The sequence below is a fragment of the Chrysemys picta genome, chromosome 1 (assembly GCF_011386835.1).
Source record: "Chrysemys picta bellii isolate R12L10 chromosome 1, ASM1138683v2, whole genome shotgun sequence".
Classification (NCBI taxonomy): Eukaryota; Metazoa; Chordata; order Testudines; family Emydidae; genus Chrysemys; species Chrysemys picta.
In genome coordinates this window covers 235363384-235382335 of record NC_088791.1, presented here as the reverse complement: position 1 = coordinate 235382335, position 18952 = coordinate 235363384, and the positions used below count along the sequence as shown (strand labels likewise).

Genomic DNA, 18952 nt, shown 5'->3' with positions numbered 1-18952 from the left:
AGGGTGGCAGGTAAACAAGAAGAATGAAGAGAAGCAGTATGGTCTACTATTTAGTGCACAGAACTGGGAGTCAAGAAATGTGCTGTAGATTCTAATTCTACTTCTGTCTCTGACTCACTGTGAACCCTTGGGGAAGTTTCAACTTCTCTTTTTCTCAGTTTTCCCATCTGTAACATAGGGTTAATAATAATACCCTACTATCTCTGTCAGGTGCACTGATTTCATCTTAGGAAAAGTGGTGCAAGTGCAATATATGATTGCTATTTTAAAATATTTTATTTTAAAAGTAAATTCACTCTGTAATTTAAGCCTCCACAATATTCTGTTACTAACTTGGGATCTCATACAATTTTAAACATCTTTTTTAGGTTTACAGTTCACCTTTAATAAGTCTCTCTTATTCCATTTCTGATGTGTTAGCTGAACTCTCCAAATGAACGTCAAGGAAAGAATAATGTACTGCAGGTTAAAAAGCTTAATTACTGCATTTAGAAAGCCAGTACAATATCTATCGAGTATGCAAAGAAATTTGAGAATGTAACATCTTTGAAGTCCCAAAGGAAACAGCTAAAACGTTAGGGGGAAAATAGCTTAATACAAATTACACAAAATCACAAAATCGGAAGTCACTTAATAATTTTAAGAGGTTGATGAGATGACACATGGGTGACAACTAAAGGGAACCTCATTCCCTTGGGGTAATGAATTACATTTTAATGCTTCAAAAGTCAGCTACTTGAGGATGTTCTGTTCAGTTACAATATTTGTTTGGCAGCAAAAGAATGTTAACTCAGAGATACCCATCACACTGGGGCACTGAAGTGAACAGGATAAAGCTAAAACAGATGAAATATTATTACAACAGACTGTGCTCTTGTGTTAACATGAAAGCCACACTAGTAACCTTGTTCACCTTTCATTCTTGACACTGATTGAGTATCTTGGAGTGAAGTTACACATTAAGGGACAGATGTAGCAATGTAGTCCCATTGATATCAATGCTACTATTCCTGTGTTTAAAGTTAAGCATGTTTCTAAATGCTTTGCAGGATCAGAGCGTAAACCTACAGAGAATAGCAACCTTGACAACACACTCAAGATCCCAAAGAATTCCTGATAAGATTATAATTCCGAAATGAACAGACATCAAGTTATAGCTATTTTTACAACCATCATTGTGGTGTCTGATGCACATATCATAAATCCTACACAATTTGTTTTTTGTTTTAAAAACATAGTCACTTTTTTGTGTGATTGAAATCAAACTGAAGTAAAACCCTTGGACAGCAAACAAGAGGCTCACCATTAGCATCGTGGGAATACTCTATTCCAGAAACAGTGCATCTTCGGAAAACCATCTTATTTTCAGTAAGAGTACCAGTCTTGTCTGAGAATATATATTGCATCTGCCCTAAGTCTTCTGTGATGTTTAAAGCTCTACATTGTAGCTGAGAGTCTGTCTCTTCATCATATAAATCCTTGTCTTGATGAATGAAGAACACTTGGCATGCTTTAACTACTTCAATGGATACATACAAAGAAATCGGAATCAGAACCTAAAACACATGGAAAACACACTAATTAGGAGAAAAGAGGGGGCATTGATATTATATTGAATTGATATAATCTAATCAACTTTATGGCAGACTAAAATCACAAAGAGTGTATGTACTATACTTTACCTTAAATAATTTAATAGGCTTAGATTCAATATTGTAAAGTAATTAGAATTTTTGCAAGGAGTTTACTTGGACAGATTAGAAAAGCCTATGGTGCAATTGTAGAGCTGAAATCCATAATTATGTCTGGAAATGTGATTATCAAGGCTTGGAGAGAAGCAAACGTTTTCGGGGTAATAAGATGAGCTTGAAAGAAGCTAGGAAAGGAAAAGAAGGGAGGGGGAGAGGAACATACAGTACAGTCAGAATCCTGCAAATACAAAAGAATATCTTGCATTAAAAAAGGGATGAATAGCTCCCAAATTTTATCTGTGTAAATAACAGGCTCTACTAAATTAGCTTTCCAGGAACAGGAGAAGTAAAATGAATGATTGGTGGAAGGTTCTGCAGAAAAAGCAATGTTGTCAGTTGCAATTTTTGAGCAGCAGTTCAGCTGAATGAAGAACATATTTTGTAATTGCTGAACAAAGTGTTAAGCTAAGAGAGTTTTCCTGAAAAAAAAAAATCAGCAGTTTCTTGGGGATTTTCAAAAATCCATGAAAGACATCATTTCTAGTTTACTGTTCCTTGCACATGTTTTTTCAGTGCAGAAATTTCTGGTTATATACAAAATGTAGCTTGGTCAATTAGACTAGTGGGGTGAATCGCAGTACATAAACAAAACCTATAGTAAAGGGTGCATACTTAAGTAGATCTGTTCTGAGTTTTCTTTAATAGAAAAAAACCTCTTAATACATTAAAATCATAATCTAGAAATGGCAAAGGCCATTATTTAATCCATCCCTCTTCACTGCAAGATCGTTCCCTTCATTAGTATGCTATCTTCTAATGTTCTGTCAGTTCTAGTTTTACATGTCCCAAAAGACAGACATCCACACTTCTCTTGACACACCACAGTATTCAACATTATGGTAGATCTCATCATCAGAAGACTTTCTCCCCCCTGCATCCGCCCAATATTCTCCTCCTATGTATAGACGCTGAATGATGACAACTCTAGTCATTTACCTCCTGTATAAATTCTAAACAGTTTGGGGCCATTAAAGAGTTAAATCCCAGCATGAACCTTGTCCTGGTAAGGTACCTGCAATCCAAACCCACCAAGGTTCTAGGTATTCCTCCAAGGTAGGTGGGTAACTCAGCTTTTGCAGCCTGGTATCCCACAGAGTGTGAAGTTTGCTGCTCCCCAACAGGCACCCTCCTCATCTTAGCCCATCTTGCTTGTTAAAAAAACAACACACCTAGAATGTTTGGGACAGAACCTCAGCAGGTGTGAATTGTCACAGCTCCACTAAAGTCAATGGAGGGAAGACAATTTGGAGCATCTGTCCATTGATTTTTTTCAGAGCTGTTTTCATTTTGGTCACCATTAGCACATTAATGAGGCTCTTTTATTTTTCTGGCAACATAATATTTTATTCTTCATTTTCATGCTTTAATTGTATTGTATCTAATTGTATTGTATTTTAAACACTTAATTAGCACCTCAAGTTCCTTGGTGGGAGAAGTTGGGCTCTCTTTCTCTATATATAATTATTAGCATCAGTAAACTGTGAACACAGGAACCAATATGGACAATGTTGTTACCTGAAAAACTATTATCATTGTCAAAAATAAATATACTGCAGCTAGAACTGGGGATAGATAGTTGCCATCAAGCCCGGGAACACTGAAAGCTGGTTTCTTCTCACCATATTGCCACACCCATAGGCCATGACCTACAGAAAAGTTGAAATAGATGGAAACTTAAATTAACATTAAGACATTAAAAACAACACAGCATTGGTTTATTCTGTATGTGTTTGTTTTTAAAAGTGACCAGCAAAGGGGGGAAAAAGGGGAGGGGGAGCTTGTGCCTTTTCCTACTTTGTTATGATTTATGAGATAGGCCTGAATTTTTTTTTTTAATATGCATTTTCTATGTTGGAAACTCAAGTCTTGTCTGCCCTGGAAGACACCATGACAACTGGAGAACTAGTGAAAAGGTGGCCATCACAAAAGTCAAAGGAATAGAAGCTGCGCAACTAAGATGGGAAGAGATTTTAGTCAGACTATTTCAATCTCTTTGTTTGTTGTCTTTCTTTGTTAATTCCTATTTAATGCAAGGAAAGCATTAACATTTTGGAGCAATGATGTCTTTACCAAAGATACGGCAATCCCACCCTTTTAATTAGGGTGTGAGAAAAATCAAACATATACTCTGAGACATATAATAGGTTTTCCCATCCCAGCCAGGGAAGACCTGAGTTGTTATCTCTGATATTTATATTAAAATCAAGCAGAAAAAAACTAATACCTTAACACCCCTCCTCCCCCCCGAAACCTGACAATCTTTCAGGCCCTATTCTTTATATGTCATAAAGCAACAAAAAAGGAGTAAAGCCCATTAAAAAAATCCTTTGTAAGCAGGGCCGGCTCCAGGGTTTTGGCCGCCCCAAGCAGCCAAAATGCCCCCCCCCCCCAAAAAAAACCCGCAATCACGATTTGCGGCGGCAATTCGGCGGGAGGTCCTTCACTCCCAGGTGGAGTGAGGGACCGTCCGCCGAATTCCTGGACCCGCCGCCCCTCTCCGGAGCGGCTGCCCCAAGCACCTGCTTGAGAAGCTGGTGCCTGGAGCCGGCCCTGTTTGTAAGGCACCTCTATCAAGTTTCTAAACTGCCCCCATCCCACGCTGAAATAACAATAAATAAAAATGACATTGTCTCACTAAATATTTTGCAGCAGTTCAAAGCTTTACATTATTTATGCTCTGATGTATCTATAGCTATTTTTAATAATCTAGAGTAAAAATGCTAAAAATTCTGCACTTGCAATGGATTATATCAAGTTTCTTTTTACTAAATGTTTTGATTTTCAAATGACCTAGTGATTTTAGATGCCACGAATTTATGAATTCCCAACTTATGGAGGTGTCTTAAAAGGGCTTGGTTTTCAGAGGGTGGGTACTCAGCACTCTGAAAAAAACAGGGCCCTTCTCAAGGTGATTCAAGATGGGCAGCCCAAAATTGAGGACCCCCAGATCTCTAGTCACTTTTTCAAATCTTGGTCTCTCATTTTAGTTCATATTTGATAGACAATATTTATAAGAAAGTTATGGGGATACACAACTCATTTTAACAACAGGCAAAAAAAGAAAAAAAGAACCACTTCTGTTACTAGGGTTCTACTCTAAAACAAATTGGAAATCGTTAGGATGAAATGCTGGTTTTGGATATGCGAGTTGCCCATTTAACTCAGTGGAAACAAAGAGCATAATAATAGTTTTGCCCTCAATTTTCATCTTTAAAGATGATTATCAACAGCTGGAAAAAGACACAATTAAGGGTATTAAAATAACACAGAAGTTTCGGTAAAATACATTTAAAGTTGCCAAGAAAAATTCCAGATCTTATGTACTACACACAACCAAAACAAAACCCAAATATTACAAAATATGGAATTCAAAACAAATGGCTAAAGAAATGTTTTGCACACAAACCTTTACACCAAATTCTCAGTCACAGACCAATACACACACACACACACACACACACACACACACACACACACACAGAACCCAAACTTACCCCTGCCCCTCTATTTTTGTTAAAATTTTTGATGCCAGTAACAATTCTATTGAAGTCAATGGTAGTCTTTTCTTTGACCTTAATTTGGCCTTTAAATTAAATTAATGGAGATATCCTATCTCCTAGAACTGGAAGGGACCTTGAAAGGTCATCAAGTCCAGCCCCCTGCCTTCACTAGCAGGACCAAGTACTGATTTTGCCCCAGATCCCTAGGTGGCCCCCTCAAGGATTGAACTCACAACCCTGTGTTTAGCAGGCCAATGCTCAAACCACTGAGCTATCCCTCCTCCCCTTTAAATAACTTAATATTATATGTTTGGATACTTAAGTATGGTAGGTTAATATTGTATATTATGAGTCCCTGTTTTCATCTAATAGAGCTAGGTGAATGGTATTGTGCTAGTTATGTTTACTCTGTGTTCATATATTACCTTGGCAACTAAGTATGTGCCAAATTCTGCCACCCTTAGTCATGATCAATTGATTTCAAAGATACTACTTTTGAAGTAGGGCACTACTCATTGCTACTGAAGGTGGCAGAGCCTGACCCAATATTTGTCTGATTTGGTCTAGTAATGGTATGCAGTTGATGGTTATTAAAAGATTACTATTTGGATGAGCTTATGTACAAAGCTGAAGTTTCCTACAGAAAACCCAAACTTTACATAGAAAAGGAAGTAGCTACATGAATGAAGAGACAGAAGATATACATTTTTGAATTTTTAAAGCAAAGCATGTGACTCTTAGGATAGAGTTTGGTCGACTTAACTTTTATTTGTAAAGAGGACTTACCAATGGCTGAAAATAGACACATGACTATAAGTATGAGGACACACCAAAGGACATCAATATTCATCTGTCTTTCAAGCTTACTGCGCTTGTAACGTGGTCCACTGTTATTTAACAAAGCTTTGGTCTCGTGCCCTGCAGAAGCAATACATTAAACAATATAGATATTTGTTGACAGTCTAAGGAAACTATCAATTGAACATGTAAATTAAAAGAGAAAAGCTGTCTTTTACCTGCATAGATTACTATCCCTGTAACCTCTTCTGTGTTCCTAACAGTACATCCACGCAACAAAAGGTTTTCTTTATATAGTCCATCCCTTTTCCCACTTTTATGTACACTGCAAAAGATTTAATAACAGAACTTGACACACAGAATCAAAACTTTCAGTTACTGAATCACATCCCCACTGAGTAAAACAAATCTGCGGATTATCCCCAAAGCTTAAATAGTCAGCTACCCATACACTGGCCTAAGGACAAAGGACTCTGGGATTCACAAGCAGTTTTGACACCACAGATATTCCATGGAGGATATATTTGGGTCCAATGAAAGGGAAGTGAAGGGGAAGGATGTACGTGCATGAGTGAGAGCAAGATGACTGCACTACATATTTCTTACTGACTGCTCTTTAAAGAAGAAATGGCATGGACTTTATAATTATGGCGGTTCTAGTTGTGGCTGTACTCCTGAGTTGAGTTTTGCACTTACAGTACTATAAAGATTATTTTTGAAGAATTCTACAAAATATTTTTATAAGTATCCCGCGTGTCTCTGTTTTTTTTTTCTATTTTCTAACCAGTAAATGTTTCTTTTTCCCTTTCCAAGTCTCAATCTCTTGAATTCCCTGGGCCCTTTTGGCCCAATTCTGTCTCTGGGAACTCTGTGATCCCTTTCTCCTTGCTCTTCTCCATTCCCTCCACAGCCTATTCACCCTTACTCTCTTTGGCCCCCTCACTCTGATCTCCTTACTGCCTGCTAAACAGGATCAAATTTAAAATTCTTGGGGTTCTAGGCACAGAATATCCCGAAGTCCCATCCGGTTATAACATACTTAAACTTTCCTGAGATGATTAAAAACATGTCATTTAAAGAATTAACAGCATATGGGAACAACACAAGCACCATAGCCAGACATTAAGAATGATATGTTTAGCTAAAAATTAAAAATTCACAGCTAACAGGTTCTCACTGCTGACTTGATATTGTATGTGAATTTAGACATTAAATGCTCTAGCTATTCCATGCAAGCACTGACAGAGAAAAAAAGATAATGAGTTCACTACAGGGGAACAGAGGTGGGTGAGGTAATTGATTATTGGACCAACTTCTGCTGCTGAAAGAGACAAGCTTTTAAACAACATAGACTCTTCTTCTGTTGAACAGCTGAGAATCAATAATCTCTGGCTCGTGTCAGCATTTAGATTGTGGAAAATAGTTTTCTATCAATATGTGCATCTGAGCAATTGTTAACACTGCTGACTCCAATTACATTTAGGGAATGTGCAGCACATGGCACATAGTCTTTTGGTGGATTTTCCGTGACAGATGGGCCTGCAGACTATTGGAACGATCAGTCACATCACTAGCATTATCATACAATTGCCCACAGCCGTTAGACTCATCCAAACCTAGGTTATTTATCATAGCCAGCACAGCTTCAGCTAGGTTTGCCCCTGTGTGGTTCTCAAGTGGCTGAAACCCAATTATTTGGCCCTCTGAACGAGAAATCAGAAAATGAATGTGAGCTGGTCTGCATGTGCTACAGCAATGCTGAAGAAACAATTACAGAGAAATACTTGGCTTGCTGCAATTCTCTTACTATGGAGTTTTTAATTTTCTTTCCCATCAATTCAATGAATTTGTCACCTACAGTTGAGGACAGGTAGGATGGCTTTCCCCTTCTGTCCAAATTTAGCAAAGTGGTCAGCCAGACATGGATCAAACTGCAGGTCTATAAAAGTTATTTGACTTTTCTTCTCCCCCAAATCTCTTCCATAGCTTTTGGATCCTAATACTTCATCCTGACCCTGGAAGACAAGCCCACAAGTACTTAAACTTTGTAACTGTCACCACACACTGAAGAATGTCTCTTCAGTACGGCTGTTCTGAATTAAACTGGTGTGCCATAGCAGAGTCAACCCTACCAGATTGTGATTTTTTTAAAGTTTTAATCGAGTTAGCACACAGGTTCAGTGTTCTGTACCCCTCTCATGTTTGAAAGTTGCTTCAGATGTTTTCAATTCCCAAATCTTTTTGAAAAAGCGTACAATGCACCCGAGAAAAGCTTAATTGCAAAGCAGTAAACATTTCCAGTAGATGGAGAGTAAATAATCCAATATCATGCAACAACTTCACCACCGAAGAGACAAAATGAAAAAAGTTCTTCGGTGAACACTCTTTTCTTCTCTGCAATGACCTGCACAGAAATCAGGACGTTTTCTACCTCTGTATTTCTATGCACAGCTGAACCTTTAGCAATCCCAAATAGTCTGTTGTTTTCATTGAATTTTCTCCACAGTGTGGGATATGTGGAAATTTGGATGTTCTTTTTATCCAGGTAAATATAAGAAGTCTAAGATGTTTCAAATTAACCACTAAGTGGTAATAAGATCAGCCTCTATAAACAACTGCCTGACCACCGAAGCCAAACAGAGAAAAAAGTGGGGCATCGGGATATATGAAAAACTCTTAGTAAACAAAATAACATCTATCCTAGCCGAGTACTTACTGTTTGTTATTTATGTACTGACAAAAACTGCATTTACGTCAGAGAAACAGGGGGAAAATGCCTGGGTGAATGGATTGCCACAAGGGAAATATTAAGAATAAAAAAATAACTTCTTACATCAGTAGCACTATAACATTGCTAAGGGGAATAAGGGGAGAAGAAAAGTCAAATAACTTTTATAGACCTGCTGTGTATGAATGAAATTCCACATAACAAACTCCAGTATCTTAATGCTGCAGAGCAGATGGTGAAGGAAAATTGGAAATATTTTAACTACTGTGCATTCATATAAACAGCACCGAAAGTAGGATTCTTAATTTTTCAAAACAAATTGGAATGCAGAGCTAATAAATAAAGTGAAATGTCGAGAAACTGAATGCACTAGAATAAAGATATCTAACTGCTGTTGCTGCATAATCCAACTTTATTTTTATGTTTATTTTTCTATATGTTATTTTATAGTAGATTTTGCCACCCTTAAGTATGGTACAGTTTAACACCATGTATTGCAAATCCTGAGCATTTAAAAAAAACCCAACACCATGAACCAGGCCCCCAATATCATGAAATTGGTTAAAAAGGTGAGATTTTTTTCATTAAAAAAATTGGGTTCTTTTTATTTGTCTTTGGTTTATGAGCCTTTAAGATGCACTTGGGTCATGTGTTCATGTTTTTCTTCACAACCTGAGTGCTAGAAACTTATGCTTTTTAAAAACAAATGCTGAGATTCTAACCTTATCACATGCCTTTAGGAGCTGTGGCTTTAAAAACCACACCAAATATCATGAGACTAGCAGTAAAATCACCAGAATTGGCAACACTTAATCTGTGGAAACACTGAGACTACTCTCAGAGTAAAGGGCTGCTCATTTGAGTAGCCCTCAGTGTGTGCATAAAGCATTACACAGAAAAAAAGAAAACACACTCCCTGCCTCAAAGAGTTTGCAATCTGATTTAGATGACCAGGTGAGAGAAAGAACCATGGTATTGCCAAGTGTTTTAGCAGTGGGAAGGTGTGGATTTTAGATATGTTATAAATACAGCAGTGATTATATCTGGCAAGAGACCAGAACTGAGGAGAGAAGGAAATGGAACTAGTAAGATTACCCCAAGTTTGCAACTATGAAGCGCAAATGGTTTCTGCCACTCTAGTAGAGAATACCCCTCAGCAGTTCTAAGATAGCAGAACACAATTTCATTTTATTGATTTCTGAGTTACCAAAATTCTGCTTTTGTCCTCTCTCATCACTGTCCCATCCCTTGATCATCGACTTCCTAATGATGCTCAGCACAATAAGCAGCAATCATTCACTGCCAGCTTGGAACGCTGAGTATTTGGGATGTATCAAAGTCTTATACAATCTAGGGAGAATAATTTGTTAAATTATCCACAATGAAACTGCAGTAATCCTACTATTCTGAGTATTATGCCATCTCTTCTTTTTAAGACCAAATCCTCCTGAAGCTTGACTTGCGAATTAGTAGGATGTTAGCTTAAGTTTCCAGTAAAGTCTCCAAATTGTAGTTAACTTCCCTGTTAATAAGTGGACTTGATTTTCACAAATCTACTGGAAAAGTAATAGCTCTGGTTTGTGATTTTATATCCCACACATGTTCTTTATAGATGACTGTTAATGACAGCGGAGAGCGATATATATACTGTTCACTATAAAACTGTGTATACAGTTATAACTAGGGCCCTATCAAATTCAGGGTCCAGTTTGGTCAATTTCATGGTCATAGGATTTTAAAAATTGTAAATTTCATTATTTCAGCTATTTAAATCTGAAATTTCTCAGTGTTGTAATTGTAGGGGTCCTGACCCAAAAAGGAGTTGTGGGGGGTGGGTATCGCAAGGTCATTGTAGAGTGGGGGTTGCGGTACTACTACCCTTACTTCTGTGCTGTTGCTGGCGGTGTAGCTGCCTTCAGAGGTGGACAGCTGGAGAGTGGCGGCTGCTGGCCTGGAGCCTAGCTCTGAAGGCAGAGCTGCCACCAGCAGCAGCACAGAAGTAAGGGTAACATGGTATGGTATTGTCACTCTTACTTCTGCACTGCTGCTGGCGAGGCGCTGCCTTCAGAGCTGGGCACCCAGCCAATAGTCACCACTCTCCAGCTGCCCAGCTCTGAAGGCAGTGTAGAAATAAGGGTGGCAATAAACACTGCAACCCCCCTAAAATAACCTTGTGATCCCCTGCAACTCCCTTTTGGGTCAGGCCCCCCAATTTGAGAAATGTTGGTTTCCCCCATGAAATGTGTATAGTATAGGTCAGTGGTGGGCAACCCGCAGCCCATCATGGTAATCCGCTGGCAGGCTGTGAGACCGTTTGTTTACATTGACCGTCCACAGGCATGGCCGTCTGCAGCTCCCAGTGGCCGCGGTTCGCATTAGTAGGAGCATTGCCAGCAGATCGAGGGAAGTGATTATTCCCCTCTATTCGGCACTGGTAAGGCCACATCTGGAGTATTGAGTCCAGTTTTGGGCCCCCACTACAGAAAGGATGTGGACAATTTGGAGAGAGTCCAGTGGAGGGCAACAAAAATCATGAGGGGGCTGGAGCATATGACTTATGAGGAGAGGCTGAGGGAACTGGGCTTATTTAATCTGCAGAACAAAAGAGTGAGAGGGGATTTGATAGCAGCCTTCAACTACCTGAAGGGGGATTCCAAAGAGGATGGAGCTAGGCTGTTCTCAGTGGTGGCAGATGACAGAACAAGAAGCAATGGTCTCAAGTTGCAGTGGGGGAGGTCTAGGTTGGATATTAGGAAAAACTATTTCACTAGGAGGGTGGTGAAGCCCTGGAACGGGTTACCTAGGGAGGTGGTGGAATCTCCATCCTTAGAGGTTTTTAAGGTCAGGCTTGACAAAGTTCTGGCTGGGATGATTTAGTTGGAATTGGTCCTGTTTTGAGCAGGGGGTTGGACTAGATGAACTCCTGAGGTCTCTTCCAACCCTAATCTTCTAGGATTCCATGAATTTGGTAGGGCCCTAGTTATAACATGCTACCGGCACAGGAAAGTAATACAAGGGAATCTCAAGCTTACTTGTCTTGTTATTAAAATATTTCAGTTGCACTCAGCAGCTCTCGCCCACCTCATGCCCAATGTGTTCTTATTCATTTAGCTCAGATAAAACACTGAATTCAAACAGAACACAATCTGTGCCACTCCATAATAGTGCAGCATTTCAAACTGATCTGTTGATGCTCAAGACCCAAATCTATTTTCTTTCATCCATTGACTGGGCCTTCCCTCAAAAGAATAAGGAGGAAAAGTTGAAGAATCCTATGGCAACCTTTCCCCATTTTACCCATCACTAAACAAACAGCATTTGCTACTAATTTTCATTTGTACATAACAAAGTAAATCACAGTCATCCACTGGTGTTCTACATACTCTTAGAAAATGACATGGAGGAAACTAAGCCATGGGAGAGCAGAGCTGAGGGAAATACAACCAATTTATTTTCCTCCACTTTTCCCCACCCCGTCCTACAAATGATGCACTAACTAGGTATATAGAAAAATGATGAGCTATTTGGACATGGAAATTTAAGGAAAGAAAATTACAAACTAGGGGATGTGCACAGAAAAAATTCAAAACCAGCGCGGCAGGAAGTGGCGCGGGCGAGCGATGTGCTGGCCGCAGCTTCCCACCGCCCCCATTGGCCCGGGACGGCGAACCGCAGCCAGTGGGGGCCGCGATCGGCCGAACCTGCCGCGTCAGCAGGTAAATAAAACTGGCCCAGCCCGCCAGGGTGCCTACCCTGGCGAGCTGCGTGCCAAACGTTGCCGACCCCTGGATTACATGGTAGAAGTCAAACAGATGAAGTCACTTAGCCTAACTGGAATTGATTACATGGTAGAAGTCAAACGGATGAAGTCACTTAGCCCTGCCCTACACTGGGGAGGAGGAGGGGGGAATCGATCTAAGTTATGCAACTTCAGCTACATGAATAATGTAGCTGAAGTCGACGTACTTAGATCGACTTACCGTGGTGTCTTCATGTGGTGTCTTCGACGTGAGTCGACTGCTGCTGCTCCCCCGTCGACTCCGCCTGCGCTTCTCGCGGCGGTGGAGTACAGGAGTCGATGGGAGAGCGCTTGGGGGTCGATTTATCACATCTAGACTAGACGCAATAAATCGATCCCCACTGGATCAATCGCTGCCCGCCGATCCGGCGGGTAGTGAAAACATACCCTTTGTATGTTTTCGGGATCTTTTGACTCACTAAGCCTAACCCTTGTGGTTAGGAGGATTAGCACAAGTCAGTTTGACTTATTTACTAGAGAGAGTGTCCAGATAGTGTGTGCTCCTTCTAATTCATCCAAGAGAAAAAAATATAGGAAAATCATGGCATCTCTTACTTTTCCGTTGGCTTGAACCTTGAGCTTTCCCTAGCAATTACTCACCAGGGCATATGTGGGTCTGCTTGCCTCAGAGGCCTTTTAAGCAGATTCCCAGATGTCATATGTGGGGGAGCACTGCTAAGCACCTTCTCCACCAGAGACCATGCTGACTTTGGGAGTGGTGGCAGTGACCTTCTCTTTGAAAATAACAGAGAGGAGAGTGACTAGTAGTCTGCTACTCTGGAGGGGAGTAGCAGACTACTAGTTTATTCTATTCATGGTGATAACAGATAAAGGGGATGGGGATTTGCTCGGAGGAAGATGTGTGGCAGGGCCTGCTGGGGAAGGTTGATTGCAGCAGGCCACAGAGAAAGAGAGGCATCAAAACTTTATTCTGAAATGCACTTCTAACTTTTGGATGTCCCCCTATCACTAGCTTTACATTTATTTATTTGATGAATTGCACCATGGTTTTAGATACATTTGTATGTTGTGAGTTAACACCACTCTCTTATACATACACAAGATTACCAACTCTCACTATATTTGGTGTTTCTTAAAGCCCCAAGCTTCTGGAGTCATGTGATTATGTGAGGTTTTCAGCTTTTATTTAAAATTTAAAAATAATTCTAGCCCATATAGCTCCAGAGCAAAGCTGTAAAACCAGAAAGCACATACTGCCCCCATGTATTTTTAAAACAAAATCTCAGTATTTTTAGGCAAATTTTATTATTTCTGGGGCCCAAATCATGGTTAGCAATACTGTATATAGCTTGGCTATGCTCATGCTGGGTTTTGAATTTTTTTTATTTTATTCTTCTCACAACACTAGAAGCAGGACAAGAACTATTTAAAGGGTGGGGGGAATGAGGAAATGACTTTGGGATCCACAAAAGAGCAGAAATTGTGGCCATTATTAAATCAAGTTGTTGAGTGGAATAGACCATTTGCTTGCCCCCTCAGCATGCACTGGGTATGTTCAGTGCAGTTTATGACTGTGAGTATAAAGGCCAGCTTCAGTAATGCTTCACATTTGCAACATTGAGAAAGCTGGGGGCCAGGCCTGCCTCAATGTATTTTATTGTACTTTTTATCGCTCATTGTGCCGACTAGTATGCTGATCTGCATACAGGATACTGACCACCAGTACGGGTAATACTTTGGCATTCTGCTAGGGAACAGGCCAGCTTACTTCATTTTGAATGTGCTGCTGCCTGTAGAATTGTTAGTGTTTTAAAAGACGGGTGACGACTTTCTGGCATGCAGCTTACTAGAAGTCTTTCAAGACAGAAGTCTTGGTATCTAGAAGCCTCAGCAGTGCTGCACTGGGATGCGAGGTTTCCTTGCTCCTTGGTCTTGGTGGTGACTTTTCACTCCTCTTGGACTGTTTCTCAGGGGAATGGGGTCTTTAAGTTAAGTCTGAGTGCCCGAAGTTGCACCATGGTCCTGGCTTACCAGAGCTGGAGATGAGGAAGTCACTGGTGTGCTCTGAGTGGCTGAACCTGAGGTACAGGGGTGAATCGGACCCCAGAGAGCACTCTATGGGGAGCAGTTTCAGTCTGTCTTCTTTCAACTTCCTAGATCTGCTCTTGAAGCTGGAGCAAGCCTTATATTGCCATAGGATGTGGGATGCCTGCCTGGTCTACACTGGGGGCGGGGAGCAATCTAAGTTACACAACTTCAGCTACGGGAATAACGTGGATAACGTAGCTGAAGTTGACATACTTAGTTCTACTTACCGTGGTGTCTTCACTGTGGTAAGTCGACAGCTGATGCTCCCCCGTCGACTCCGCTTCCGCTTCTCGCTTCGGTGGAGTACCGGAGTCGACTGGAGAGCGCTCGGCGGTCGATTTATCATGTCTAGACTAGACGCGATAAATTGACCCCCGCTGGATCAATCGCTGCCCATTGATCCAGCGGGCAACGTAGACAAGCCCTTGGGGGAAAGACCTGTGGCAGGTCTGGCAGGGCTTTAATCCTTGGGGTTTTGGCATAACCTGCTAGGAAAGGCTGCAAGCAAACAGGGGCCAAAGGTAAGAAGGCCCTCACCACATAGGAAAACTAGAGAGGAACCCACCCCCGAAAACTGTACTATATAAAAAATACTAAAACTGAAAAACAAACAATAAGTAAGTTATACCAGCTCTCATCTTTACATGAAATGTATATCTTGTGTGACTAGTACAGGGCCACATTCTCAGCTGGTCTAAACTGATGTAGCTGCAAAGGAGCTATGCTGATTTGCACAAGCTGAAAATCTGTTCCATGCCATTGATAATGTTTATAATGTTTCAAATAATATATGAAGGCGTGTCCATCCTGAACTCACTGTTTGAAGCTAATGTGGATAAACAGTTTATGAAATCTGGGGGGAAGGAGGGTGACAAAAATAACAGTTTGTGAGATGGAAGGCAATATCGATTCAAAGCCCCATTTTTCAGTTTTTGCACTATTCATCTAGTTTATTAACAGTGCTCATCACTGCTAATAAGAGACACAGGAATACATCACTGTCCACTGAACAGAATTATTTTCTTTTTTTAATTTTAACTGAAGTTTAGACAAAGATTTAGGTAAAGAAGTCTCTCATGTTGTACCTGACTACAGACTGAAGAATGTAAAGTTATTCCAGGACAATATTTCCTAAGCCAACACCACCAAAACTAAGACAACTTTATTTATTTGCTTGAAAGACAGGAAGAAAACATCAATGTGAGTGGAGAAATATCATTTCTACTTCTGAGTTTCCTCCATGAGAATCATTTAAAAAGAAAAATCAGCCACAGACAACTTAACAAAAATAATATGCAACTGATTCCCTCCCACCCCCTTTCCAGGTGGGCTTTTTTTGCTCCTTGAGGGTGGTGGGGGAGGAATCTTTTATCTATTACCTCCCTGCTTCAGGCATTTATAGCCAGGGTATTAGCTGACCACTACTGACAAATAAATTCATCTTCAGGAATGGAAGTGAGAGACTTCTAACTCCATCTGAATGGAGAGGCAGGAGTTTTGAATGACTGCCCCAAGACATGGGGTATTCAACGAATAGATGCACCTTACAAAAGAGAACAATTTTAGCAGTTACTCTTGATAAGCAAGACAAAGCATTCCAAAGTTAAGAAATGCCAGAATTAAAGTTGCCTGTGCAACCTTAATTCAGCTCTCTTGTGTGTATGCATTGTGATACAGTCTTGAATTACATGATCACATACTATTTTTTCCTGTAAAACTGATACCTCTGTAAGAGCACAAGATGGTCCTGCTCTGGGGATGAATCAGGGTTGTGTAGTGAAGGAAGCTGTTGTCTGTAGGATTCCTGACTCATTTGTTTCAGAAGTTGGAAGCTGTGTAGGGAATGAGGCAGGGGACCAGAAGAAGAGAGCCTGGAAGTCAATTGTGTTTTATAGAAAAGGGGCTGCAGACTGAAGGTAATTATATGAAATACTCACATGTAACCTCGAAACCTACTTAAGTCATTGTTTGGCTTCTCACATTCAATGACACTGGTGAACTTCAAGGGGTCAAATTCAGAGTCCTGGAATCATAAAAGTGTTAAATATTTAATCTTTTCATTAAGCGTTTAATTTATAAGCATAATTGTTTGGGGTTTTTTTGCACAACATCCATAATACATTATGGGTGGGCTTTTTAAAAGCACCTCAATCAAAATGACTTAGCAGCACAAGTGTCACTGAAAGTCAATGAGACTTGTGCTTCAAAATTTCTTGGGTGCTTTTGAAAGTCTCCCCTTAAAAGGATGATTTACCACTCCCCAAAGTAAAGAACACAAGTCTCAAAGGCATGAAATAAACAAAAAGTCAGACTGAGGAGACATGTATTTTGGGTTGGAGAGGAAAGACCAAATTTGTCCGAGTAGGCTGAAAATATTCAAAGCATCATTACTAGGTTTCAAATACTTCAAATTTAAACAAAGCAACTACAAGTCTGGAACACTATAAGTCAATATATTGTGAATTAGGAAAAAGTTAATTTGAACTTTCTGAAATATAAGCAATATTTCTTAATTGCTTTATACCAGCTCAGATATAATAATCCAATAGAGTAATTAGACACCTACGGTAGGATCCTTTATTTCTCCTAATTAGCACTCAAAACTCTACTTGATACTCTGGCTAATGAGGCTGAAGTTGGTCATTGGACATTTACCAACAGCTAACAGGCTAGGGTGTTAGAGACAGAATGTTCTATCATACAGCAATTATTTCATTTAATTAATGAAATGAGATGCTTCCTGTGGTTGAGGTATTAAACACAGGGTGGACTGAGTTAAATCAAAGTGATTTAAATACCCTATCTCAATAATTTAAATCAGCAAGCAGCTTGATTTAAATAATTTATTTTAATCTTGTTTTGCATTTGTAGTTTTTTATTTATTTTCCTAAAGAAAAGCTCATTCTCATTGGTTGCCAACCATTATAACATGTTGATTTACAACCAAATACAGCATTTACATAGGCTTGAAAAGATTAGATTTTTATCGGTATATATCAGTAAATATAAATTTCACCGTACCAATGAAAATCTATTTCTACCGATAACAATCACAATTTACAGATAGGCAAAATAAGAAAAATGCTGCTTGAGAACTTAGTAGAGTTTGATTTAGGGATGTTTACTTTGTGATATATTCACATATGATAGTGATAATTTGTGTTGTAATGGTTATAAAGCTTTAACTTTTTGAATCTCAACATCTGTCATTAAATAATTATTGTCCAACTCCCCTACCCATAATTTATCAGTTAAGTAAAACTACCTTAAATGTGTCATATACGAGGGGGAAAAAGTTTAACAAAACATGTTTTGCATTTAAAACTAACTGACTTCTTAAACAAAGGAAATTATTTATTAGGCTATAATTGACTATAAGTAGTGAATGAATGGAGTGTTTCTGGTCACCAAGGGCTTTTTCAAAAACATGTAGGTGTCTAAAGATGCAGATTAGGTGCTTTGTGATATTTTCAAAATGCCAGCCCATGACTTTGTTACATTTGTGAGAAGCAAGGCTGAGAAGATGGGATGGAGGACTATAATGCATCTCAGACAGCCACAGAATCAGGTGACAGAGAGAGTCACATTTGTATACAGAATTCAACTTCCAACCAAGAAAAACAAATAAGTAACATGAACAATGGGTAACTGTGAGCTGCCAAGAAGAGAGCTAGTTCACATATCCTTGTAAAGCAAGCATCAAAGAACCTAAGACACAATAGGCAATTTGGGCACTCATTGGGAGCCAGATAGCCAAAATATACAGGCTGAGGAGAATTGTTAGTGTTATCTCAAACAGATTGGGCTTTTGAATTTTTTAAGTGTAGTTCATTTATGAAAAGTGACTGTAAAAGAGCATTATTGGGTTCCATAGTTATTGTGAATCAATGACTTGTACATCAAATTGGTCAGTTTATGAGTAAAAGTGCCAGCCTCTCACATTCACCTGGAATCTAACAGTTAAATCTGGGTTCTTGCCTTCTCTGTCATATCAGTAGAATCATCGTAATATTCGTCCAGAAGAAAGTAATGCAATGTGATATTGTGGAAAAATGTCTTAACCCCACGTTGTAAAATACCCCCTGAATGTTGCGAAAACACAATTGAAGAGTTTGTCCTGTTGGACAAATTTAGGTTCCTATCCAGCTATGCACTCGAGCATGTACTTAATTTTACATCACTTCAGAGGAGCTACTCAGGTGCTTAATTACTTAAAATCACTATGTATTACATTTAAATATTTTTTTAAAAAACATTGTTTTCTGAAGTCAATGGAAGAATACAGATCTCAAGATTCCAGGCCAATGTAAGATGAGAATACTGCATA

At 39.5% G+C, this 18952-nt stretch overlaps 1 protein-coding gene across 9 annotated transcripts in view; it reads right to left on the bottom strand.

Moving 5' to 3' along the window:
* ATP10A (ATPase phospholipid transporting 10A (putative)) overlaps positions 1–18952 on the bottom strand; it is a 149772-nt gene that overhangs the window by 52681 nt on the left and 78139 nt on the right. For 5 of the 9 annotated variants that reach the window (XM_042840825.2, XM_065580828.1, XM_065580829.1 and 2 more), the window contains 6 exons: positions 16563–16648; positions 16350–16457; positions 6268–6374; positions 6038–6169; positions 3267–3397; positions 1304–1556 (listed from right to left, as the gene is read on the bottom strand). In XM_042840825.2, the coding sequence (XP_042696759.2) occupies positions 1304–1556; positions 3267–3397; positions 6038–6169; positions 6268–6374; positions 16350–16457; positions 16563–16648 (817 nt within the window). Of the gene's footprint in view, positions 1–1303; positions 1557–3266; positions 3398–6037; positions 6170–6267; positions 6375–9984; positions 10118–16349; positions 16458–16562; positions 16649–18952 lie in introns of those variants that run through there. The other 4 variants (XM_005283195.5, XM_042840827.2, XM_042840828.2 and 1 more) reach the window with 2 other exon arrangements.